At 54.9% G+C, this 24,927-nt stretch overlaps 2 protein-coding genes and 1 long non-coding RNA gene across 3 annotated transcripts; 2 read left to right on the plus strand and 1 right to left on the minus strand.

Moving 5' to 3' along the window:
* Positions 1–327: 327 nt before the first annotated feature.
* On the plus strand, positions 328–20,346 carry ARPC2 (actin related protein 2/3 complex subunit 2). Its single transcript, XM_030488482.1, has 10 exons — positions 328–549; positions 10,108–10,142; positions 11,142–11,254; positions 13,229–13,274; positions 13,833–14,019; positions 14,449–14,542; positions 16,862–16,988; positions 18,376–18,476; positions 18,905–19,005; positions 19,902–20,346. The coding sequence occupies exons 1-10, from the start codon at positions 476–478 to the stop codon at positions 19,924–19,926; spliced, it is 903 nt and encodes a 300-aa protein (XP_030344342.1). The 5' UTR covers positions 328–475; the 3' UTR covers positions 19,927–20,346.
* Positions 11,261–12,537, plus strand: LOC115608931. Its single transcript, XR_003991692.1, has 2 exons — positions 11,261–11,439; positions 12,082–12,537. It is a non-coding gene; the product is annotated as an uncharacterized LOC115608931 (long non-coding RNA).
* Positions 20,312–24,798, minus strand: AAMP (angio associated migratory cell protein). Its single transcript, XM_030488481.1, has 11 exons — positions 24,658–24,798; positions 24,181–24,333; positions 23,690–23,809; positions 23,411–23,550; positions 23,163–23,307; positions 22,935–23,018; positions 22,580–22,695; positions 22,203–22,306; positions 21,662–21,752; positions 21,220–21,374; positions 20,312–21,025 (listed from the first exon to the last, which is right to left on the minus strand). The coding sequence occupies exons 1-11, from the start codon at positions 24,743–24,745 to the stop codon at positions 20,950–20,952; spliced, it is 1,272 nt and encodes a 423-aa protein (XP_030344341.1). The 5' UTR covers positions 24,746–24,798; the 3' UTR covers positions 20,312–20,949.
* Between the last annotated feature and the right edge of the window lie 129 nt (positions 24,799–24,927).

Genomic DNA, 24,927 nt, shown 5'->3' on the forward strand with positions numbered 1-24,927 from the left:
ACACACTTTTGGGGATCCCTCCCCATACCCCAGGAGCATTCCATGCCCCGGGGGGGTCACCCCACGCTTTTGGGGATCCCCCCATACTCCAGGAGCACCCCACACCCCTGGGGGTACCTCCAAACTTTTGGGGACCCCCCAGGCCCCATGCGCACCCCATACCCTTGCCCCCCACAGCTGGGGACAGCGCCACCCCCCGGGGCACCCCCCTTCCCGTGCCCCACCACATTTGGGGTGCACCCGTGGTACCCCGCTCCCCCTCCCGCGGGCGGGGGGGCGGAGCATGCCGTGACGTCACGCGGAGGGGCGGGTACTCCTGCTCCACCGCCCGCCGGCCCCGCCGCGGCCGGACGTGACGCGCGGGCGCGGTAGCGGAAGCGGCGGCGCAGGCTCGGGCGGGTCCCCGGTGCGCGCAGCGGGCTCGGCTCCCTCCGGCCTCGGCGCCCTGAGAGCCCGTCCCCTCCCCGGCACCGACATGATCCTGCTCGAGGTCAACAACCGCATCATCGAGGAGACCCTCACGCTCAAGTTCGAGGGCGCGGCCGCCGGGTAGGAGCGAGGGGGGCCGGGCCGGGCCTCACCGGGGCGGGGACGGGAGCGGCGGGGACGGGACCTGAGGGAGGGGCGGGCAGGGCTGTGCCAGGCGCCTGGGTAGAGGGGACGGCCCGGCCGGGGACGGGGAGGGTGGTGCCGGTGTAGGAGGGAGCTCGGAGGAGGAAGGGGCTGAGCGGGGTGGGGGGCGCCGGGGCGGGATGGGGCCGGGGATAGCGGGGCTGGGCGGGTGAGGTGATGACAGGGCAGGATGGGGGCCTGGAGAATGATAGGGGGTGGCACTGAGACAGCACGGGGACCTGGGGAGAGAGGAGGGCAGAGCCGGGACAGGGTGGGGGGCTGCGGGGGGGGAGGGCTGGGAGGAGGGTTGGTGCTGGAGGAGGGTGGTCTGGGTGAAGGTAACAAAGGTGGGGCCATGGAGCTGATCAGAGCTTGGGCAGAGGGAAGGCCTGGGGGCTGAGGGAGCAAGGCGGGATGGACAGAATTGGAGGGGAGAGCAGGGCTTGATGGGGTGGTTAGTGCTGGGGCAGTGTGGGGACCCTGCGAAGGAGGAGGGAGCTGGAGGTTGCAGGGTTAGGAGGGCTGAGGGAGCAGAGCTGGGAGGGAAGGCCTAGGGAAGGAGGGAATTGGGAAGGGAGGGAAGATGGATTTGCAGGAATGTTTGCTTTGGGTAAAGCAGCCTTCAGCAGAACGGGCCCAGCGTGGTGCCAGCGCTGGTACAGAACATATGTGGGGAGCTGAGGAACAGGAAGCCTGTGTGTGGAGTTGTGGCCTCAGCCTTTTGCTCTGGGGGTGGGGAGCAGATTCTACCCTGCCCCCCTTTGCTTTCCTGAGATGCAGGGGAGAGATGCAGGCCCATGGGTCAGCCATGGCCCCTGGTGCCAGCCTAGTGGTGTCCTGGCCTCAGGGGGTGCGTTGGGGGGACTCATTTGTGCCTGTGTCTGTGTCTGGGACACCTCAGTCCCTGGGGAGCCAGTGATTATTTTGCTGTGGGTGTTGCACTGGGGCTGTAAAGGTGCTCGTCTGAGCACAGCTTAGGCTGGAAGCGCATCCCTTTGTATAAATGTCCTAATCTGCAGCCAAGCTACCCATGGGCTCACTGCGCTGCCTGCTGGCACGAGTAACGCTGGGCACTTTTGTACAGAGACAAAGCCTCGAGAAGCAAAGCCTGGTGGTGTTATCTCTGGGGTGGAGCCTGCCCTGGTGCTGCAGAGAGCACGGCTCCCGGCAGCGACCCCCCAGGCAGGTGCCTTTTTCTGTGTCACCTTTTCTCCGGCAGCTTTCAATGCTCTCAGCCCTTTGTGTGCGGTACTTTGACAGAGGCCGTTTCCTCTGCTTTCCCCTCTCTGTGGACTTGTTGCTCAGGGTTGGGTTTTTTGTTTGCTTTAGGGATCGTTTGTTTGCTTGCTTCATAAAACAACCCAGCAGACTGCACTGCCATGCAGGATAGCTGAGCTGCTCACAGGCTTTTTATCCTTCTTCAGCCTGATTGTTTAATGCAACAAGTTCTCCCAGAGCACAGGCACTGAACTGAGAAGAGAGAGCTCCTGGGTGACCGCTATGGTATTGCAGCTGCATCCACTGGGAAATATTACACGTACGGAGGTTAATAGTGTGTGTCAAAAACCCTCGCTCATCACAAGTTCATACCAAGGCGCTCCTCTTGCTGGATGGAGAGGCGTGTGCATGTGTCCCTGTGTTGGTGTAAACGTGGAGGTGGCAGTCTGCAGGTTTAAACACACCTTGAAACCCTGACTTGGTGTGACCAGAGCTGGGGTTGCTCCCTCTGATCAACCTGCAGACCCCTGAAGCTCCCTTTTCGCTGTACGGCAAAGCCTCCTCACTTTGCGTTGGCACGCCTGCCTGGCAGCCAGGCTGTTCCTGGAGCAATTTGTAGTGCTCTGCTTCTGCCTCTTACTCATCTGTGGCATGTTCTTTTCTTCAGATGTCATTTCTAGATAAGTGTTGTGCTTTGAGTGTGTTGCTGGAAGAGAGGAAGTTATTTACTTCTGCATTTGCTTTTGCGCTCATTCTGGGGCCCTTCTGTCAAGGCAAGTGCAGGGCGGAGACAAAGATCTGAGATGTGCAGGGAGATGTACTTCTTTTTCCTCTCGGTTTCAAGTCTTTTAGGGAAGGACTGTTATGGAATGTTTATTCATGTGAAATTTCTTTTCCCTCCAGCCACAGTTCTGGGGTCATTCCCATGGCGCTGAACTTGGAGGCAGGAGGATATTTCCTGTATTTCGCTATTTTGGTGATGGTTTTCCCAAGGAACAGACACAGGACAGTCAGGGCAGGGTCAAGCCTTGAGGGATTCCATGACTGGGAGGAGTGAGTGTGGACACTCAGACAGAGCTGGTTTTGCATCATTTGCTCTAAACCCGGAGCGGAGCAGATGCAGTGCACTACGGATTTGTGCATATCTGTTGCCTTGGAGCCAGGTGTGCCTGGTGGCTTCAGCACCAGCCTGGGAGTTGGGCAGGGCGGGGTTTGTTTCCAAATCCTTTGCCAAAGACTTGTTGTGTGACTTGTTGAGTGACACTGCCGTGTCACTGCCCTCTGCTCCCCATGGCCACACATGGCTCCTTGCCACAGGCTCCCTGCAGGGCTTTCCTGGACCATCAGGTGAGAGACACTTCATATTTCACCTTATCATATAAAACTAGGTCATGTTTTAGGAGCGACTGCTCATGACACTAATTGGCCTGTATTGTATGTCAAAATCCACTCTGCTTAGAGGTCCATCAGCTGTCTCTGGTGTTCCTAGTGTGGAAAGTGCCTTGGCAGCGCTGCACACAGATCAGCTCTTGAGGTAGAGCCTGACCCGTGTCCAAGAGTCCTCCCTTGACAACATCCTTGGAGCTTGGCAGCATCCACCTGTAAGGAGGGTAATTCCGTATTCAGTTTGGTTTCGTGGGCAAAAACCCATGGAAATCTCTCCTTGGACAGCTGCCATCGAGTGGTGGTATTTAGATCAAGGTGGTGACAGGTAATGGACTTCAGTGCATCTTTTATATATGTATTTAATATTGTGATTTCTTGTTTTAAACCCATTTCCTTAAACCAACCACGTTTTAAAATGATGGCCTAAAGCTACCAGAACCTGTTGAAGTAACTTGAGTTAGGAATTTGCTGCTGAAACTTTCGAGCCTCGAACTGCTGCAGTGGGGGAATACCTGGTCAGTATCTAAAACAAGCATGTTGAAATGAAACAGCTCCTGAGCTTTTGTAGGTGTCAGGAGAATAAACTGTTCCAGAAGCTTTGACTAATTCGTTTGGACTTGAGAAGCTGCCTAGAAGCTGGAGTCACACTCGGATTTTCCCATTTCTGATAGGAACATGACGTGAGGGGATGAGCTCTACCAGCTGGAAGATGTTGTTTCTCATCATTTTTGCTAACTGCAAAAAACAACAAACAATTTAAGTATAAAACGTTTTGATGGTTGCTTTCTGTGTCTGGTGCCTGCTCGTTCTGTTTAACACATGGGGATGAACTGCCTCCCAAAAGAAGATTTGCTATCCAGTTTTGTCCTGCTCTGATTTAGCTGACCCCAGCGGAAGTGTGGCGCAGGGCTTTGTTCACGGGGTTTGGTTTTCCAGCCATCCATAGCTTGCCCTAAATCTCTGGTAAATTAATCATGTATCTCAAGCTGTTGCTTAGTATTTACCCACTGTGCAAAAGAAAACAAATTTGCATAGCTGGAGAACAGCGTGCCTTTTCCCTTAGATGGGGGTGGAGGGAAGAGAATCTCAAATTGTTGGTTTCTTTACAGCCTTTGCTAGGTACAAATCTGCAGGGCTTCATGACTGCATGAAGGAGAACAGCTTGACCTTCCCTGGTACAGAGCAGTTCCCGTGTGCTGGTTGGAGAGCTGGGCTGAAGCTGCAACTGTGTGCTTGACGGTATTTCCCATTTGTGGTCACTTTAGTGCTCCTCGACTGGAGAGCTGAGCCTCTCAGATGGGGAGGCGGAGCACTGGGTGAAAGCTGCTAATGTGAACTTTGTGTTTGTGATGTGACATGCAAAGTGAGCTCAGCGTGAGGAGACTGAGGAGCATCTGGAGGCTACTGGGCATGCTGGGAGGGTAGAGGAGCTTTGGGTCCTGATGGACACCACTGAGAAATATCCTGCGGGAGTGGCTGTGGCCGTCCATGGCTCTGGCACTTCAGGGGAGCTCAGCAACCCCATGGAAAACAGAGGCTGCTCCTCTGCCACTCCATCCTTGCTGACACAGCCACATTTTTGTGGCTTCAGGGGAAACAGCATTGGGGAAGTGACCTAGGTTAAAATTAAACAGGCAAAACTGGGTATTTTTAGCCCAGATGAGTTTCCTCATCCCATTCATTGTGTGAAGGCTGCTCACCATCGTGCAGCTGAGGAGCAGGGCTGCAGATTTGGCTCAGTGTTCTCGCAAGCCCAGCCTGCAGCCACACATCTGCCCCGGCACAACCTCCCCTGCTGAAACCCATCTGCCTGACACCAAGGCGTGCTATGGTGATGCTGCTGAAAGAAGTGGTACCCTTGGGTTCAGCCTGGCATGGGCAGCACTAGTGGTAGACCTTGGTTGTCCATGTTGACTGAGCATGTTTGAGCATAGCTCCTGTGCTGCCACAGTATATCTGGCTTCAGCCACCACGGAAGGTGACTTTGTGTTAATGGTGGATTATGAGCTACCCCTGTCTGGAACTAGGCAGTGCTCCACTTTTGAGCAGTATTGCAGCGAACAGGAGGGAAGAGCAGCCCGGGTCTGCAAAGTGTTAGGCTTCCACAGGTAGTTCTCTCATCACTCCAGCCTCAGTTTTCATCTCAGGTTCCTGAGAGGGTCTGCTCCATATTATCCTCTGGGAATGGTTCTTGCTGCAGCCACCTGTGCTTTGTACCAGAGAAAGGTGGGAATCAGTTGCTGTACCAAAGAAATGCAGTGAATGGTGTGCACAAAATAAGGCTCTTCCCCAGAGGCCTGCCACAGCAATAGATCCCTGTAGCAGGGAACCACGGGCTACCTGCCTGCGGCTGGAACAGAGATATGTGGGGTGAAGACCTGGCTGGAAGCAGACCTGTCCATACCTGCGTGCTGCGGGGCCAGCCCGTGCTTTGTCCACTGGGAATTCCAGTGCTCCTTCTGACCAGCCAGCCTCCTCCAGGCTGCTGGGCCCACAGCAAGGGAGAAGCTTGGCCACGGAGGGGTCACAACCGAGAGGGGAGAGCTGGCACGTGTAGGGGCTGCCATACACCGCTCGGCATCGCCTGGCTCCTGCTCGAGTGCGTGGTGGGTGTGCTGCCAGAGCTACGGGAGCTCTTTGGTGGCACACACTCCCGCAGCTTACGCAGAGTCGCTTTTGTTAGCGGAGCGGGGCCGGGGTGGGGGAACGCTCAGATAATTTTAGACGTTGCTCATCATTTTTTTTTTATTGGGGTGACCTTTCTGTAGCGGGAGCCTGCAGTCTGTCACTGCATCTGGCTTGCTCTCTCCAAACTGTGTGTCGACTCCACTGATCTGAAAGCTCTGCTCAGAGCTTGAAGCTTTGAAAATGCCCCCTTTTCTTCCCCCCCCCATCTCGTCTAGGGCAAGAGATTAGACTATCTGCATGCCTGCAGTTTTTAAGATAATTGTCATTCACCTTTATTGGGTACAGGCCTTAATTGTGGTGTGGGAGATGCTTCAATACGGTTGTTGGCCAAGTTTGCATTTAGGTCTGTTTAATACAGAACATGAGGGCTCTGTCTAATTACAGTCTTCGTTCTTCTGGTCTTAAATTTCTCGTAACATATGGCTAAGAGCTTCCATGGCCTGAGAATGAGACAGGGAAGTTTGGAAGTTGTCTGAGTCAAAATTGAGGAAATGCTCTCGGGAGAAGAGGATTTGCTGTTGTTCTTAAGTGCTCGCTGGCGTCTTTCCACGGGCATCGTGACTTCTCATGGATGTTCTGCCGGGTAAAAAATCTGATTTGGATCTGGCTCTGTATTAGCTAGATGGAGTGTAGGATCCATTTGGAGATGAATAGGAGGAATGCAGGCAAGAAGATGTAAAACCTGTCAGGGTCTTTTATTGTTACAAGCACAGGGCAGATGGGATTTGGTGTGGATTTTACTTCAGACCTGTAAGTGTTATCAGAAAATGGACTGCTGCTGCTGCTTGGAACAGCTGCCATTTTAGCATCTGAGTTCAGGCAGGGTTTTGCAGAAAGGTCTGGTCTGGCTTTGGTGTTTAGTGCAGAGAGGAGCCATCTCAGTTATTCCCAGTATGAGCTGGTTTTATTGCCCATGTGGGGCAGAGGGAGGGTCACTGCGGGAGGCTGTGGTTCAGGTAGCGTTGGTGGTAAGGAGCTTGCAGGGGTCGCAGCAGCTCTCTGCCCCGGTACCAGATGGGCTGTACTGTCTGAAATCCTCTGAGAGTAGTCTGGGTCTTGGAGACTTGAACCGGGGTGGAAGTGAACCCCAGATGAACTCCTGGCTGCCCAGAGCCCTGCTCTGAAGTGACACACAAAAAAGATGGCTGGGGCTGACAGTCGCTCTGTGCTGATTCTCACCATGGTGTGGATAGGTGTCATCACAGAGGCAGGGGACACTGGAGCATGCCAGACCAGGCAGAGCTCTCTGAGACCACCCCAGTAACCTGACGGTACCCGGTCCCCACACTGCAGCGCTGCAGCCCCGGTCCCAGGCCTGCTGTGCATCCCCTGTGTAGAGCCTTCACCTGCACGAGAGCAGGGTGGCCGGGAGGCTAAGCACGGAGCAGACACCTTGTGCTTCCGCAGGGCATTTGGCACGTGCCCTGCTGCTATTTCTGTAGGCAGAAGATGGGGTTGGTGGAGGGTTGAGGGGAAGCGATCACGTGCATGCAACCTGCAGCGCCGTCACTTGTCCGGAAGCCGCGGGAGGCTGGAGGTGAGAACTCCAATCTCTTTTGCCTGGGGACTTCTTGATGGGGGAACAACAATTCAGGCAGCAAAAGGGGCAATTTGTCTGTTGCAGAAATGTTTTAAGCAGCCAGAATAGTTCTGGTGAGGCGAGCCAAAGAAATAAATAGAAGCACTTAAACTTTAGGGTTGTAAGGCTGTTGAACTGTGAAGGGCTAAGAGATCTCACTTCACTCCCAGCCACATTTCTGATACCCTTCTCTGTCCTCCCCTGGACCAGAACAGGCCTGGGTTACTCAGGTGTGTGCCAGATGAGGTAGAAAGCCCACCCTGCAGGAGGTGACAGGGCCAGCGTGGCTGCAAGGAGCTCTGTATGCGGCTCACGTGAGGGCTTGCTTCACTGAGGCTGTACCAGGAAGTGGGTGAATATTCAGCACCCAAAGTTCTGCCCGGTTACCTACTTCTCCCTTCAATATCTGGCCATCCCCAAGCACAAGAACCAAGCCACTTGGGAAATCACTGTTAAAATAACTTCTCTAAGAAATTATGCTTGCTCAATGAAAGGCTTAAAAATGGGGCTGTGTTAGCCATAAGCTTTTGTGTGCAGAACAAAGGCTCTCTCCTGCAGAGCCATTAACTGTCTTTGGGTACGTGGGTATGTGGTCTCCAGCATGATCTTCCTGTCATCCCCCGGGGTACTGGGTGAGCGAGCAGGGAATCGTTGTCTTTCCTATGCAAAACCACTCCAGGGGCTGGCTGTCAGTGCCTTCCCTGCGTTTCTAGGGGGGAGGTGCTGTGTTCAGAGACATTGCTGGGAGCCGGGGCTCCTGGAGGCGGCAGCTCCGTGTGTGTGTGGAACAGGGCTTGAATGGTGGAGCTCTGAGAAGATGGAACAGAGGTTTGGGGATGCGTCCTCTTTAATATTCCTAGCTCTCATGTGCCTGACTGTGCTATCTTTAAAACTTCCTACATAGGTTTCTTTTTTTATAAAAAATGTATACTGCCATCCAAGCTGATTCCCAAGTCTGAGTGTGGTGCTCTAAAAGAGGAACGCGTCTGTATCGACTGACCAAGTGGGATCAGTGGGATTTTCTTTCATCTCTGCTCTGAGCAGTCCTCAGTGAGCAGAACTGGCTTGGGTGCAGCTTGGGGAATTGCTCCCCTTTCTGAGAGCTCAAGTTAAATATGAAGCCCTTTGAGCCTCGATCTCAGGCCCAGCTGGGAACAAGAGATGAGAGCAGAAGGTCACAGGTAGCTGGTACCACTCTTAAGCTAAAAGGCCTGCCTCAGGTACACTCACACTGCTTCTTTCAAGTGTGTGGTTTTCATCTTCAGCGATGCAGCACAAAAGGCGGAGGCTCTCGAGTCTCCTGACAAAAAGGGCTGTTGCTTTTCACAGCTAATAACTTTCAAGAAGCAGCAACACCTCATCCTTTCCGCTTAGGATCTGTGGCTGGGGTTAATTCCTCCCTTTCCACCCTAGCAAAATGTCGCTGACCCAGTGCATGGTCTGGGATCATTGCTGTTCAGTGCCTTGGTCTCCCTGCATTGTCCATCTTGTGGTTTGGCACATGGTGGTCATTCCTGACCTCCAGGAATGAGGCTGTCAGCAGAAAAGCTGATAGAAGAACAGTGCTGGGGAGTAAAAAAACCTAAATCATAAAAACCTTTCCAGAGTATGGTTAGAGGAAGCAGATATTGAGTCATGGCTTCCCCCATACATCTTTCTCAATATATGTTCTGAGATGTAGCTGGTCCCCAGCCGCATCCACGTGTGTGGACAGAGCAAGTTTTGGCAAAAAGGTTGAAGTTGGCCACTGGGCAGTGGCAGCGTAGTTTAGACCACAAGGCTGCCTCGGCACACGGGCTTTGATGTGGGGAGTTATTTCAGTGCATTGGTTCAGACAGGTGTGAATGAACTGTTTTAGAGGCTGGATTTCTGTTAGCAGCAGCAGCCTGTACGCTGTTGAATACCCAGGATTTGAAGAATGAACAGAGAGATGCTGTGAAACAGCAGCAGCAGACTGGCATCTTCATCCTGTTCTCATTTTCCACCCCTGCTCTCAGCGGTGGAGGTACCTTTGCATTGCTCTCTGTTGGAGAATGACCTATTAATACCAGTCCCCTTGGAGCTGCCAAAGCATTTATATCGTGCCAGTCCCAACAGAATCACTTTTCAAATGGAGTTTGTTAAGATGTTAAATCATCATGCCCACAGTGTAAGATGTGATGTGCCTTTGGCTCACAAGGTATCCTTGTTGCTTATTGGGGATCCCAGAGACCACACTGGGCAGAATTTAGAGCAAACCCAGATTTACAGTTTTCCCTGCAGAGGTAGCTGGCATAGTGTTGGGGTATTTCGGGGGGACTGCTCAGCCTTGGAGTCCATTCCATGAAGTCACAGGAACTTAAAAAAAGAGCCTGTCCCCAAACCTATATCATGTCTGTTCTGTATCTCTGCCAGCTTCAAGCACTGTTTTATATCATCTGGGGTAAAACTGGTGCTTATAGGAGTGGGGAGGAGTCCAAGATCTCTTGTTGAAGGTTATCTGCTAGTTGAACAGCAGGAGATAGAAGGGTTTCCAGGTAGAGCTGCTTGTGAGAAATAAAGGCATTGGTAAGTAATCCTCTTTCCTTTGCAGGTTGGAGGCTGCTGAGTTCTCACTTACCTCCTTTGTTTTCTTTGCTTTTTAGAAATAAACCAGAGGCAGTAGAAGTAACATTTGCAGGTAAGCTCCGTGGCTCTCTCGACTTCTCTGAAGAAAGGGCTGGCTTGAATGGTCTGCTCAGGGTTACGCGTGGTGTGCCCACATTCACCCAGCACCACTGCTGGGGCAGGAGAGCCGTGCAGGGCCAGATGGTGTGGACACCCTGCAGCGTCCCCAGAGCTGAGGCTTTGTTGGCTGCCCCGCTGTTTTCTCTGTCTGTCTTCCTTCCCTAGGGCTTTCACCACAGCAGTGGGTTCAGTGGTGCCAACACTTTGTTTGCTCTGTGCTCTTTTAGCTTGCCTGTTCTCCAGTCCTGCCCTTGATGCTACTTGTTACTAGGTCTTTAGCATCATTTGGTTTGTGGTGTTAGAAAGCTGGCTTGAGGTGACAGGCAAGATGAATTCAGTGCCTGAAGTTTGCTCTCTAGGATGAGAAGTGCCAAGGAAGTTCAAGTGTTCATTCAGCAGCTGATTTTTTGCTTTTGTTGTCAAGAATCTGTGTAAGCTGCAGGGCTCCATGGGGAAGGCAGCTGGAGGGTTGCCTTTCCCTGCCTCCTGCCCTCCCTGCCTGTTCTTCAGTGAAGTGGAAGCTGTCTCAGCAGGCAGTCACTGAGCTGCCTTAGCCCGCAGAGATGTTTTCTCCTCCAGGCTGCATCTCTGGCCTGGTGGGCATGTCAGTTACTTTCTGTGCTGGCCATCCAGAAGGCTCCTGTCTCTGCATGTTTGTATCCTGTGTGCGTTGAGCACAAGCAGATGTGTCAGGGATGCTAAATGACACTAGACTAAAGCCTTCTGTGATGGACAGGTGTCAAAACTGTTTCAGCCCTTTGAATGATAACAGGTCTCCCTACATGACAGTACCACTTTCCTTAATTATGGGTTTCTCTCTTGGTGTATGTGTGAGGGCTGGAGCAGGGGGAACAGTGTTGCTTGATGCAGTTCCTAGAACATGTAGGGAAAACCTTCCTCAGAAATAGGAACTGATTCCTGTTGCCTCATGTTTCTCTTGCTTGCTTCACAGACTTTGATGGAGTCCTTTACCATATTTCAAACCCCAATGGAGACAAGACAAAAGTGATGGTCAGTATTTCTCTGAAATTCTACAAGGAACTCCAGGAACACGGTGCTGATGAGGTGAGTGAGCATCTCTGGGCCTTGAGCCTGTGGATACCGTCTTAGCATGGGCAGTGTCCTTGCAATGGTGGTGGGTCTCACGTCTAACCCGTAAACATCTGTGCTCCCATCTGATGCTGGTGAGAGGAGCAGCCCTGTGCCATCCAGGCTTGGAAGACAAGGGCGAAGTGTGTGCACACTCTCTCGTGAGTAGGAAATCATCTTATATGACCCTACAGCCTGAAGGGCCAAAGGTGCCGTTAATTTTGAAAGTCCAAATGAGTGTGAGGGCTGACCATAGGGGAGTACCTTCCCTGACTGATGTGCTGAGCCCGCAAGTGAAAGGAAGGCACCAAGACCGATTGGGAGACACGTGGCACTGCTCTTCTGACTCTAACCACACTTGAGAGCAAGTGGTGGGCTCCTCCTGTGTATGCAGACCTCAATCTGCAGACTAGTTCCTTTTTGCTGCTGCTGTGAGAAGCAGCAGGTTCAGTTCCTGTTGAATGGGCCGGGGCTGCGGAGGGCCATTTATGGTAGAAAGCAGGAGCCTCTCTGAGCTGCAGTTGGGTGGCGGGGCAGGAAGTGTGACTCAGTTCCTGAGTCACTTTTCAAATCTTTGCATGATAGCAAAGGGGGTTCGCCCAAGGCTCTTCAGCAGGCCTTTGCCTCTGGGGGTCTGCCCTGGGAGGAAAACAAGGGAAATGCTCCGTGAGTTTATTGTGAGTCTGGTGAGAAGCTCTAGAGGTGATTTGAAGCCAAAGTGAATTCCTGAGGGTTGCTGCAAGGCCTACCAATGTCAGAATAAATGTGACTGAGTGTCCTGCTTTCCTGGTTCCTGTGTGCAGAGCCTTCTAGGAGCAGCATTGCCTGCTTCTGAAGGTACCGCTGTTCAGCGAGGATTGGTACGGTGTGTGATCCCAGGAGAACTGCGGTGGGCGAGTGGCTGACACCACTGTGCACCAGCAGCCATTGCTGTGGTGGTGGAAGGCAACTTCCCAAGCTTTTAGAGGAAAAGGGGATCTCTGAAGAACTGCCTCGGGAGTGCTGACTAAATAAAAATTACGCTTTTAAATCGCCAGTTAGTAAGCTTGCTTTCTGTGGTTCCCTGGAGATGATGGAGCTTGTTTCTGCTCTGTCTTTGGTGAAACCTCATTGAAGAGCACAAAGTGGGGCTCCTGCTAAGACAAAGCATCTCCCTGGGCTGTTACAAGCAGGCAGGCTGCTGAGAGGAGGTTCTGGCACACGGAGAGCCTGTGCATCCTCTCGGTGTGGTGGTGGGTGTCATCCCAGGAGGGCCAGTTCTGCCACAGTGTTGTTACGTTCTTCTCTGTGAAATACCTCCTGTTCCCAGCCCCCTCATTGACACAGAGCTATGGCTCAATCAGAAATTGCCATTGATGTAAAATTCAGCAGTGATTATGTTTGAAGAAAGGTTTTTCGCTGTGCTGTAGGCGGCTCTGCTGCTGGGAAGCATCCAAGCTGCCTGGCGGTTTCCTCTCCGTCCCCATCTGTCCCGTGCAATAGGCTGAGGCAGGGCAGGCGATCACCCAGCCACACTGTGCCTGATCCCAGCTCTGAACTTGCCTTCCTGCGGGTGGAGGGACAAGTCGTGCTTTGCACCTGCCTTTGAACGGGCAGAAGGGTCGTAGCCCTCAGAGTTGTTGTGTCCAGCTCTGCTGACAGATGAGGCCTATGGAAGGGGTTTTCCTCCTCATGCATGATCAAGACTGGCAAGAACTTTGAAAAGTTCCAGCTTTGAGTTCTGTCCTGCAGCGTGTCCCCTGTGAGCGGAGCTCAGGGAGTTCTGCCTAGAGCAGGAGCAGCCAATACTACTAAAAGCTGATGACTTAATATTTATCTAGGCTCACTTAGACTAGGAGAGGTAGATGCTGTAATTTGATGTTTCTGAATGGAGACCAGACATGGCCTGGGCTGTGCAGGAGGAAACAGCTCTTGATAGCTTGTGCTCTCAATGTGTAATTTCTTTCCTAGGTATTGAAGAAAGTCTATGGAAACTACTTGGTAAATCCTGAATCAGGTAACCCTGCAATAACATTTACTCTGTGTGTGTGAATGCGATTCCAAAATGACTTAAATTGCCTCAGAAATGCTCAAGTGAAGGCAGGACTGCAAGAGTTTAATATCTTGGGCTCTCTGTACAATGAATGGCAATTTAAAAGGTAGCTCAGGTACCGCAGGGCTGAAGTAGCTTGCAGCACAAGCTGTAATTCTTGATGCAGCCCTCCTCCAGGAAGCCTCTGTTCCTCACAGTTGGGGTCTTTGTTCTGCTCAGAGGCGCTTTGTGAGACCCAGGAAAACCATGGTTACCTGTGACAGCATCTCTTCCTACTCGCTGCAGAAACTTGGGAGCAGTTCAGCCAGCACGTGCATCTGGGAGCTCGGGAAGGAGCCCTAGGAGCGTTGCCATGGCCACGCACCGAGTTCAGGGATGGCTTCTGGCTGTGCTTGGAGTGGGAAGCACTCACCCCTGGGGCTTTTGGGAGGGCTTAAAGCAAAGGTGGGGCTGTAGGTGTCTCTGGAAAACGTCTCTGGCTTCATTAAGGTATTATTAAGGTTAGTGGCTGTCCGTCCCCAGGTTACAATGTCTCTTTGCTCTACGACCTGGAGAACCTCCCCGCAGACAAGGACGCTGTGGTGCACCAAGCTGGCATGTTGAAGCGCAACTGCTTTGCTTCAGTCTTTGAGAAGTATTTCAAATTCCAGGAAGACGGCAAAGAAGGAGAAAAAAGAGCTGTCATCCACTACAGGGACGATGAGACAATGTAAGTGTTCAAACCAAGCAGCACGGGCATTGGACAGCTTTCAGCACACGCTCTGCTCCTGCTCACAGCTCTAGGTTGTGATGGAAAGTCAAGAAATCCAAAATACTTTGGCAGGGTATTAGGGGCCTGTCCTAGGCTGTCAGAAGTATCCAGTGAGGGTAATGCTCATCCCTTGGGCTGCAGAGACGTTACAGAAGAGTGTCTGTTAGTGGCAGCACTTGTGGCTGCACGCAGGAGAGGAACTGACTGCTCCCAACAGAAATGTTTTGCTCCCTGTAAATACTGTCTCAAGGGAGGGGAAATTTTTGGCAGCCGGGCCTGTGAATCGTTGTTGTATCTGCTTAACCTCATCGTGTGGTTGCTTCCTCATCCAGTTGTACTGCTTAGCTCCTGTTCACAGCTGGGTTCTCCTCTCTTGCCCGTCTGCAGGTACGTCGAGGCGAAAAAGGACCGTGTGACAGTTGTGTTCAGCACGGTATTTAAGGATGATGATGACGTGGTGATCGGGAAGGTGTTTATGCAGGTATGGAAACTGAATTACAGGGGCAGGGTCTGGTCCTTGGTTCAGATGCCTTCGTGCTTGAAAGAGCGTTGCCAAAGAAGCACATGTTAGGCTGAAGTGAGCTCACAGGCAATTTAATGTACAGAAATGCTTTTCAGGGCTCCAGGCTGCACTGGGATGGAAAAACCATGTTAATTGGCATAGGGGGTGTATTTTGTCATCCAGGCTCTTGCATCAGCATCTTTATTATTGATGGCCTTGCTTGTACGGACAACCAAAGATTATGTGTTACAGATGAGACACACCATGATGAATACTTCAGTATCCACCCTGAGGGCTTGTAGTGCAGCAAGCTGTGGTGTAGGGATTGCCAGCCAGCTGAGGAGCTGAGCATGGTGGGGAGGATGTAGAGGGAGAAGAAGGGGCGAGGCGATGATGTGCTGTGCCTGGGGTGGTGCTGAGAGTTGTCTTCATCTCAAAGCTTGCTCCTGCTGGTGCTCAGATGCTGCAGAGAAGCTCAGCAGCTCAGCGTGGCTGCTCTCACATGCTACAATGAGCTCTCGAATTTGAGCTTTTCAGAGCTGTGGATTTCCTTAGTTTGTGGGCTTGAATCAATCATCATACTACCAAGTACTTCTGGACTCAGTTACCCTTTGCAACTGCCATTTAGCTGGGAAGTGTTAAGAGGCCCATAGTAAACACTTTGCATGTCTGTCAGCGACTGCTTGCAGCCTGTGGAGATTGAGACATTTGCTTACAGCTGGGGAAGGCTTTATGCATGCTGGTACAGGGTGTGATCCATGTCCCTGGCCCACCTAGCTCACCTTGTGTCTGCTGAAGCACCCAGGGAGCCTCCTGCACAGGCACAGCTGTGGGGAAGGGCCCTGCAGGGTGTTCCAGGGCTAGAGGAGCTTTAGCTCATCCATTCAGGGCTGCTAGGCTGTGCTGCTGACAGCCTCATGGACAGTAACTTTCTGGCCCAGTCTGCTGGATACCAGTTTACATGTATTGGGGTCATTAAAACAAGGTCTGTTGTGATGGGAGTCATATCTCACAGCTCTGCTGTCTGTGTTCTTTGTTATGGACAGGACATCTGCTCTGACTTTGAGCTTTGTCCCACCAGCATATCCCACAGCCTGGAATTCAGCTTTTAAGACAGGGAGGGAGGTGTGAAGTGAACAAAACAGGGTTTGTGAGGCTCCCGGGGAGGTGGCAGGGCTTCAAGGCAGTGGCCGCCCCAGAGTCTCCATGTCCCGAGTTCTTGGTTTTACACCAGCAAACCCTGCTCTTGCCCAGCCACAAGAATTTCCACTCTGAGTCACGATGACTCCTTGCCTCCAGCTATTGCTCTTGCATAACCCAGCCCAGTCAGGCATGGTGGCTGCTCATGTGGGCGATCATGGAGAAAATCTGACCATTAACTAACCAGTGAAGCCATTTGAACAACTTCACCCTCTGGCATGAGCAGGCAGAAGTGCAAGCTAAGCATTTCCTTAAGGAAACCCCAGTGAACTACTCAGCTGTCTAAAAGAGGCACGGATGTTGCTGTCCTTCCCAGGGTGAGGCTGCTTCCCAGGCAGGGTGCTGTCCTCCCAGTGCGCAGCAGGGAGGAGAGGCCAGGGCTGACTGACGAGCTGTACGTTGGGCTGGGGGTCAGTGAGGCAGAGGGGAGGCTGCCTTGCCTTGGGGTGGGAGAGCAGTGTCTGGACTTTCCCAGCTCCACACAGGGACAGTCATATAATTCCTGAAATGCGGAGCCAGTTCATTCCACGTGATGTGAGGGTCATGCTGCTGTCAGAGAGGTTCCCTGGTGGAAGGGATCTCCTTGCCTGGACGTGTTGTTTCAAGGTGCAGAGAAGCATTAGGAGGAGCAGGCTTTGCACACAAGCTTCAAATGCCATAGATGCCTCCTGATGCCCTGACAAAGACTCCTAGTGGGATATGCTTCTCAAACAGCCGAACCTTTACATGAAGTGCAGTGGAGCCTTTGCCTTGCAGCCCTGAGAGTTTCCTTTCCTCTGGGGTGATGGATGCTGCCCGCTTTCACTGGAAGCACTGATAGTGTTGACTTTCCAGCAGGAGCTGTCCTGTTTCATGCTCTTGCTCGGCTGAGGTATCCCTTCCACAAAACACTCATGGCAGGAAGTGGGATGCTGAAAACCACCCCAAACCTGGTGCAGCCATCTGGTTTGATCTGGTTTTGCTGGGGACTCATCCCATTCAGAGAAAGCTGGGAAACCTCCTGCTCAGTTGCCTTGTGGGACTGGGGAAACCCCATTTGCTTTCTCAGTGTGTAGCTGGAATGCCGCAGCGGGACTCACTGTGCTTTGCCTTGCTCAGGAGTTCAAGGAGGGTCGCCGGGCCAGTCACACAGCCCCACAGGTGCTCTTCAGCCACAGGGAGCCGCCCTTGGAGCTGAAAGACACAGACGCGGCCGTTGGCGACAATATCGGCTACATCACCTTTGGTAAGAGGCAGCTCTGAGGCGTGGGGATGCTTTGAGGGGGGTAGAGGTTCCTGCTGCTGCATGAAAACCAAAGAGGAATTCACCTTCCCTGAGTGTTCAAGTGGGTCGTTGCAGCTGCAGAGGCTCTGGGGTTGTGTTCTGTGTTGTCTGCCCCCACCTGTGTGTCCCTTTGCTGTATCAGGTCACCTCAGCTGTGCTGTGGGTGAGAAGGTGTGGAAGCAGACAGTGAGCTCTTAGTGTCTGCCTAAGAAACAAGTTCAGCACTTGGGAGCAAGGGAAGGGTGGCTTTGCTGTGATTTTTATGGAAAATGGAGGTTTCTTGGTGGTTTCATGCAAGTGTATTTGTTGCTTGTCCAGCTGCAGGTACCTGTGCAGTGCTTGACCAGCAGAGGCAGTCTGAGAGCAGGAGCAGGGCAGTGGGTTCTCCTTCTCCTGCTCTGCCTCTTTGCTCTGGGCCAAACAGTCCCATCTCTGCTAAGCCTTTCCCCTGCCTGCAGAGGTGCTGGCCAGCAGAGTCATCGCTTTCTCCTGGGCAGCACTGCTTAGGGCTGAGCTGAGGAGTCTGAACCCTGTCCTGTTCAAAGGGAAAGGTCTCTTCCAGAGAAATTAGGGATCAGGGTTAGGGTGTCTCAGGCTGATATTCCTGCAGTTCAGAGCTCGGAGGTGGAGCACAGGCAGTGCAGGGGAAGGTGAGGCTAGCACTGCCCTCCTCCTGTGCTGGGAATGGTGCCTTGAGGTTAGAGCAGCTCATCAGCTATGGGAGGGCTGTCTGATGGCAGGGTTAGGACATGAGCAAAACTTCATTCTTGTTGAGACACAATTTCCGTGTTATCTGATCTGACAGTCCCAGGTGCGATCATCGCCCAGACAAGAAGGTCTTTCAGCCCTTGGATCCGGGACGCTGAGCACAGCGCCAGCCTGTGGAAAGAGCCAGCTATGAGCCCGGCCCTGGCTGTAACCGAGTGTAGCTGTGTCACAGGGCCGGCAAGCTGCCAGGCAGGGACCCACAGCTGATTTCAAGATCCAAGGGCAGAGTGGATCTGCCTCCCTTGTCTGCCTCCCAGAGCTCTCCTCCCTTTGCCTCTCCCAGGCACTGAAGTAGCATCATGCAGTTTCCTGCAGTTCCGTCATCTCTGGGCACTTGGCCTTGTCTGTGTCCTCTGGAGGGCAATGGCTGTGTCTAGGCTTCTGCGGGAGATGTGGGAAAGTGCTATTAAGCCCTGTGTTTAAAATCACAAGTGCTGCTTAATCTTGGTGTTAAGGGCTCTTTGTAGAAAGCAGAGTAGCTGTTCAGAGCAGCACACTGAAGCCTCCAGCACTGGAGGAGCCTGAAGCCCTTTGGTAGCCTCAAGAGGCATCAACAGTTTGTGTTGTCCTTTTCTTTCAGTGCTGTTCCCCCGTCACACCAATGCTGCTGCCAGAGACAACACCATAAACCTGATCCACACATTCCGGGACTACCTGCACTATCACATCAAGTGCTCGAAGGTACTGATGGGATGGAGCTGGGGGATACAGGGTAGCTTCAGCCCATCTAACCTGGGTGCTGCTGGGGAGGAGCGTGGGGCGAGGGTGCCCCCCTAAGAGCTCACGTAGGGTCTGGCATTGCCCTTCCCTGTCATGCAGAAGTGGCAAGTGATGCATCATTACCTTCTCCTTGCTCTTTGGCACAGGCAATGCCTGTTTGCTTCCCGTAGCAGTGAACTAGGACTTTTCCCTTTTGGACCTGACTTCCTCTCTTTCTGGGAACAGAAATGAGGGTAATTGTTCAGGGGAACTGCTGTCTCCTGGACTCCCCTCACGCTTAGGTGTTTTCCCAACAAGGAGCAGAAAGAGAGCTCCTACCCCGTGTCCTGAAATCTCAGCTGTGAAAACAGGATCCTGATGTGTCCCCCTTTTGTGCTAATGAAACACAGGCCTATATTCACACGCGTATGAGGGCAAAAACATCGGATTTCCTCAAGGTGCTGAACCGTGCCCGTCCAGACGCAGAGAAGAAAGAAATGAAAACAATCACGTGAGTAGCAAACTCTGCCAGCCACAAGTTTGCTCCTTCTCACCCTGGAATGCTCCTGCCTGGGGAGGGATGGGATGCTGTGGGGGTGACCAGACCAGGGGCTGATGTGCTGGGACCCCATCTGAGAGAGAAAGGGGGTGTTTCATAGAGGTGCTTGCCTGGGTGCCTCGAGGTAAAAGGCTGGATCACGGTGTTGTGGCCTCCCAGGACCCCTGTGCTCCCTCCACCCCACTTGCTTGCTGCCTCATGTGTCCTTTGAGGAGCTGGGTCTGAGGCAGACCCTGTGCCGGCAGGTCCTTTGCAAAAGAAGGCTCGTACGTGGCTCTGAGAGCCGTGGTGTTTCCGTTGTCTCCCACCCTGAGCCTGTGGTGGCATTCATGGGGCTTTTCCCCTGTCATTATTAAAGCTGATGGATTGGCTCTGGGGGCAGCTCCAACTCACGTGGGGAGAATGGCCAGGTCCTTCCTGGCAGTTTGTAGGTGCTGGAGCAGGTTCCTGCTGCCCACTATCCAGAGCTCCTTGGGGCCAGGAGCGCTCCCAGGCCACCACGCTGGCTGGCTGGCTCCCTCATGGGAATAAAGCAGCCCAGAGACAAGTGGAGGAGAGCAGTTGCATGAGCACATTTCCCTTGGGTCGCTTTCCCTCTGCTGATCCCAGAGCCCCCTGGTATCCTTCTGCGCATCCCGGCATGTCCCCTTGGAGTTCTGCTTCAGGGCAGCAGAGTTGCCCCGAGTGCAAAGGCCTCCCCCTCCCCACAGCCCCATGACCTGGTTCTGCAGCCACAAATGCCTGCAAGCTCTGACCCGGGCTTTGGGAGCTCAGTGCAAGCTGTGCCCCACCGAAAGGCACCCAGAACAGCACCAGGGCTGTGCTGACCCCTCTCTGCATCCTTCCAGGGGGAAGACGTTCACAACCCGTTAACGCCAGGGTCCCTGAGGCTGCCGTGGAGGACGAAGGTTGGGGCACTTGCTACCTGATAATCGTAGCTTTTAATGTTGCACCTCTGTGGGCTCATAAGGAATTCAAGCAATCGGGGTCTGTTTGTACGACAGTTTGGGGAGTAATCTGCAGAAACGAGCTGTGCTTGCGAGGACTCGATCGTTCCAAGAAACAAAAACCTTAATTCCAGTTTGATTGACTTAATTTCTTTTCTTTTTTAATTTTTTTTTTTCCTTTTCAAGCTGTTTCGCTTTGCAGTATGTTACCGGAAATCAGTTGCAGTATTTCTTATGAGAATAATGCAATATTAACTTGTTTTCTTCTGAGTATTTGAGTTCAAAACTCCTGTATCTGAAGAAATACTGTTGGGGTTCATTAATAAAGGAGATCTTTCTATCTTAAGGGGCTGTGGGGCTTTGGCTTGTCGACCCATGTGGCCTTGTTTGGAGTCACAGGTGCAAAGGGCCTGGTACTTACTGTGTCATGACTGTATCCCAGAGCAAATTACTTCTGGTGATCTCTGTCTTGGGGTCTAGGAGTGAGTAGCCTGTTGCATTAAGGAGCGCCCAGGTTGCACAGAGCAGGATTCTCCTACCCTCAGTTAGCAATCTGCACCTTACCCTAGCCCCTTCCTTCCCCCTGACAGGGACAGCTAGGGCTGGGGGACTCTGCCTCCACCCAGACCAGCATAAAAGCGCCTGCTGTTGATCCTCAGGCCATGGCTGGGTGCTGGGGAGATCCCTGAGGAGGGAGGGAGCGTAGCTCCGCAGGTCCTCTTCCCCCCAACAAGCAGAGTGGATGGCATCCAGTTAAGTGAAATAATTTATATAATTAAAAGACACTTTCATACAAAACCCCAGGCTTGGCCCCCAGATGGTGAGGGCAAGGTGAGGCAGACTGGAAAATTACAAAGTACGTGCTGGAGAAGGGTGGTGGAACCCATCTCCTTCTTCCCTCTGTACACGAGCCCCCGGCAGAGCCAGGACACATCCCTCAGCACAGCTCCTAGCGATCGGGACGCTGCACGCAGAACACTTTGGCTTGGTGGTCACCAGAGCTCGTCACCACGATGGAGGCATCCCTGGAGGGAGACAGGGCTCAGAGATGGGGCTGGGGGCTTCGGGCATCTGATCTACCCCACTCCCCGCTGGGACCTTCAAGTCTCTGTATAGACCTGAGCAACACCCCCCAGGGGCACCCAAAGGAGAGACAGCCCGTGATGGCCCCCCCACCCCTGGTCCCCTCGGGGAAGGGGTGTGGGGGTTCCCCACTCACTTGTTGACAGCGAAGTCGAGGATTTCGGCCGAGTGCCCTCGGTACTCGCAGATCATCTTCCCTGAGCGCGCATCCCAGAGCCGCACAGCCCCGTCCAGGCTGCAGGTGTACACCACGGCCGAGCTCTCCTCCCACAGCAACTGCACGATCCCCGACTGCGGCAGGGGGAGGCCACAGGGTGAGGACTGGGGACCCCAGCAAGGCTCAGCTCCCCCCACGGGTTCCCCCAGCGTTGTCTGGGTAGGAGGGCCAGCCCCCAGGGCCTGGCTCTGGGGCACATCCTCTGTGCAGGGACTGTGGCTGCCTTTGGGGAAGCCCAAGGGGCTGAGGGAGAAGCACAAATTGGGAACTGGGCCCAGGAAAGCCCCTGGCCTCCAAGGGAGGTCTTGGCTGGGCCCAAAGAGCACCCCCCAGGCGAAGGGAGAGGGGGGTAGGGCAGTACCTCATGTTGGCACTTATGCCTCAGGCTCTGTGTGGAGAGATCATAGATAGCCAGCGTGCCATCCAGGTACCCCACAGCAGCCAACGGCATCCTGCAGAGAGGGGAACAGGTGTTATGTGGGCCTGGGGGAAGCAGGGATGGAAGCACATCGAGGTTGAAGGCAAACCCTACACTGAAGGCTACAGCATATCAAGAAGGTGAGGGACAACCTAATAAGGAAACCCAACAGGACAGCAAGAGTCAGGAACCAGCCTGAGGTTCACGAGGGAGAAGACACTGTCCCGGTAGGAATGATGCCCAGCAGTCATGTCTGGAGGCTGTCCTGGCCAAACAGTGGCCCATGACACTAGCCCTGACTAGGAGGGAGGACTGATCATATGGTGTCCCTTGTCCTCCCTATCACACGCAAGTGGCCCACAGCCAGCTGGGGAGGATGGAGGAGAGAAACGCAGCAGAGCAAGTGCGAGGGATGGAAATGGCTCTGCCTGTAACAACCCCCCCCGCAAGATCCCGCCCGAAGAGGGGCTGTCCCCACACTCACACGTTACAGAAGCCCAGGGACTCCACCGAGTTGGACTCTGCCTCCTCGCTCTCGCCACCAGGGGCCTTGGGGGCCGTGCTTTCCATCTTGAACACGCACACCACCTGCGGGGAGGAGGCCGGATAGTGTCCGAGCAGAGCGGCAGGGGACACTCCGCCGCACCGAGGTGCCCTTCGGGATCCAGCCCAAAACCTCCGCTCCTCGGAGCAAACACGGGGGGAACCTGCTCCCCCTCCGAGCCCCACCGCGGCTGTGTTGGCCACGCTCGCCTCCTGCTGGCTTCCGGGGGCACCACATGCCGCCCGGGGCGGGCAGAGCGCTGAGCTGCCGCAGGCCGGGCGCCCGCGGCTCCGGCTTCGTCCAGGCGGGGCACCCACCTTGCCCGTGGCGCAGTTGACCAGCTTGGCGTTGCAGTCCACGGAGCCCGTCAGGATCAAACTGCCGTCCTGGTTGCTGGCCAAGCACGTCAAGGGGTCCTGGTGGCCATCCTGGCCTGGAGGGTGAGCAGGAGAGCCATGAGCTCCATGTGTGCTCCCCACAGAGACCCGGTGGGCCTCAAAACCCACCCTCCTGCAGCATCCACCTGCCCTGGCTCTGCCAGGGAAACCTAGCACCAGGCTCCCTCCCTGGCCTTGGAATGTGCCACCTCCCCACCTGTGCAGAGCTCAGAGCCCACTGGAAGGGGCTGTTCCCCAGTTAGGGAGCACCCCAAGAGATTAACCTTTTCCCTACCTTTTAGGACATGCAGCGAGGTTCCCTGCTTCAGGTCCCAGATGCGCATGGTCCCGTCCTCATACCCCACCACCGCTCGCTTCCCTGGGTGAGACAAGACCAGCAGATAGAGCCAGAGCCGCCCCCATCCCTCAGCACAGACCAGCAGAAGCAGGAGGACAGAGGTGGCAGCGGGATCTGTCACAGCGCTGATGACATTTCCCATCCCAGACAGCCCCCATGCCTCACCGTCAGGCAGGATCCTGCCACACGTGGCCGGGCACGCAGGACCCTGGAAGGTTTTGCAGTCTCCGCTGGGGATCTTCCACATCCAGGAGTTGCCATCAGCCGTGCCCGCCAGAAGGACGTGGGCTTGAGGGTGCCACTCCATCCACTGGGCAGAGAGGGGACAGGCAGTGTCACAGGGATCGCGTGTCCCCACCACCGTCCATGCTGGCCCATGGGCTTCCCACGGCACCGGGAATCCCCCCACTCACCTCCAAGTCGCCCACTTCGAAGGACCACACTTCCTCCTTGGCATCCACCCGCCATACTTTGATAAGCCCAGACATGTCACCAGTGGCCACGAACACGGAGTCATGACTGAAGCCGGCACAGGTAACCGAGTCCTTGTGCCCTAGAGGCATCGGGGGATAGAGACTGCTCAGGCCAAGCCATGGAGGACAGTCAGGAGCCCAGCTCCAGCAGAGCGCTGGCTGGGGATGAGCGTGTCCGGAGAGCTATGGCCAGGGAGGGACAGGGCTCGAGCACCTCACCTGTGCATTCGAACAGGAGCTCTCCGTCGCTCACGCGCCACACAAAGGCCTTGTCGTCCTCCCCGCCCGTCACTGCCAGCGTGTTGGTCTTAGGGTCGAGGCTCACGCAGAAAACAGAAGCTTCACGGAAAAGTAAAGAGAGGCCACACAGCTCGGACACTGCTCACACCCCACCTGGCATTCCCAGGGGGTCCTAACCCCAAAGCAAGCAGAACTCCAACCCAAACCAGTGGGAATCAATTCTTCCCATGGGGGAAGAGCAGCACGGGCTGTCTGCAGAGCTCAGGGTGAGCTGCCACGGTAGGAGGCTCAAAGGGCTTTTCTACCAGAGGATAAGGTATAAACAAGCACAGCCCGAGGCACCCCAGTAACAGGCAGGAGCCAGCAGCGTGCAAGGACCTCACTCTGCATCCCGCCTCCCTGGGGAACGTCGGGGTGGGAGCATGTCCTGAGGGAGACCCCGGCGGCCACTGCCCGTGCCCAGCACTCACCCGAGTGCAGGGAGAACGTGACCTCGCTGTCATCCTGCGGCTCCATGCCGTCCCCCACGCCCTCGTCGTCCTCCGTGTCCCACGCCTCGGCATCGGGCTCCTCTCCCCCCTCCTCCTCAAAGTCCACGTCCTCCATCTCGTCGGCCAGGTCATCTGCAGGGGGCAATGGTCAGGACGCGGCTCTCGGCCTGCCCGGACCGGCCGCTACAGGGCAGGAGGCTGCGGGCTCGGGGCTGTCCCGGGGGCTCCCCGGAGCCCGCGCCGCCCCGATGCCGCCGCGGCCAGGAGGCCCGGAGCAGGCGAGCCGCACGGCAGCGGGGCGCGACGCGGGGACAGCCCGGAGGCGCGGGGGGATCGGAGGGGGAACGGAAGAGGCCGGAACCCGCGGCCGGGCCCGGCGCTGGGGCGGGGACGGAGCGGGCCCGTGGCCCGGTGGGAGGCCCTGCCCGGTGCGCGGCGCGGGGCGCCCCGTCTCACCCGGCCCGGGTGGGCCCAGCTCCACCACCTCGATGATCTCCTCATCGCCGTGGAAGTCCACCGCGCCCGGCCCCTCGGCGGGCTCCATGCCGGCCTGCCCGCGCGCCCCGCCCCGCCGCCGCCGCTTCCGCCGCTCGGCCCGCCCCGGCCAATCCCCGCCCGCCGCCCTCCCGCCCCAGCCAACCCGGCCCGCGGCCTCAGCCGGGCCCCGCCCCTTCTGCCCCCGGCGCCGGGCAGAGCCCGCCCCGCGCGGTGCGCTCTGGGAGCTGT

This window comes from Strigops habroptila, chromosome 5 (assembly GCF_004027225.2).
Source record: "Strigops habroptila isolate Jane chromosome 5, bStrHab1.2.pri, whole genome shotgun sequence".
In the NCBI taxonomy this organism is placed as follows: Eukaryota; Metazoa; Chordata; class Aves; order Psittaciformes; family Psittacidae; genus Strigops; species Strigops habroptila.

Coding starts and splice junctions, on each gene's coding strand:
- ARPC2 (XM_030488482.1), top strand. CDS start 476: ATGATCCTGCTCGAGGTCAACAACCGCATCATCGAGGAGACCCTCACG. Junction 550..10,107: donor TTCGAGGGCGCGGCCGCCGG/GTAGGAGCGAGG, acceptor TTTGCTTTTTAG/AAATAAACCAGAGGCAGTAG. Junction 10,143..11,141: donor AGTAGAAGTAACATTTGCAG/GTAAGCTCCGTG, acceptor CTTGCTTCACAG/ACTTTGATGGAGTCCTTTAC.
- AAMP (XM_030488481.1), bottom strand. CDS start 24,745: ATGGAGCCCGCCGAGGGGCCGGGCGCGGTGGACTTCCACGGCGATGAG. Junction 22,696..22,934: donor CTCGCTGCATGTCCTAAAAG/GTAGGGAAAAGG, acceptor CTCACCCTCCAG/GCCAGGATGGCCACCAGGAC. Junction 21,375..21,661: donor GGCATAAGTGCCAACATGAG/GTACTGCCCTAC, acceptor CCCCTGCCGCAG/TCGGGGATCGTGCAGTTGCT.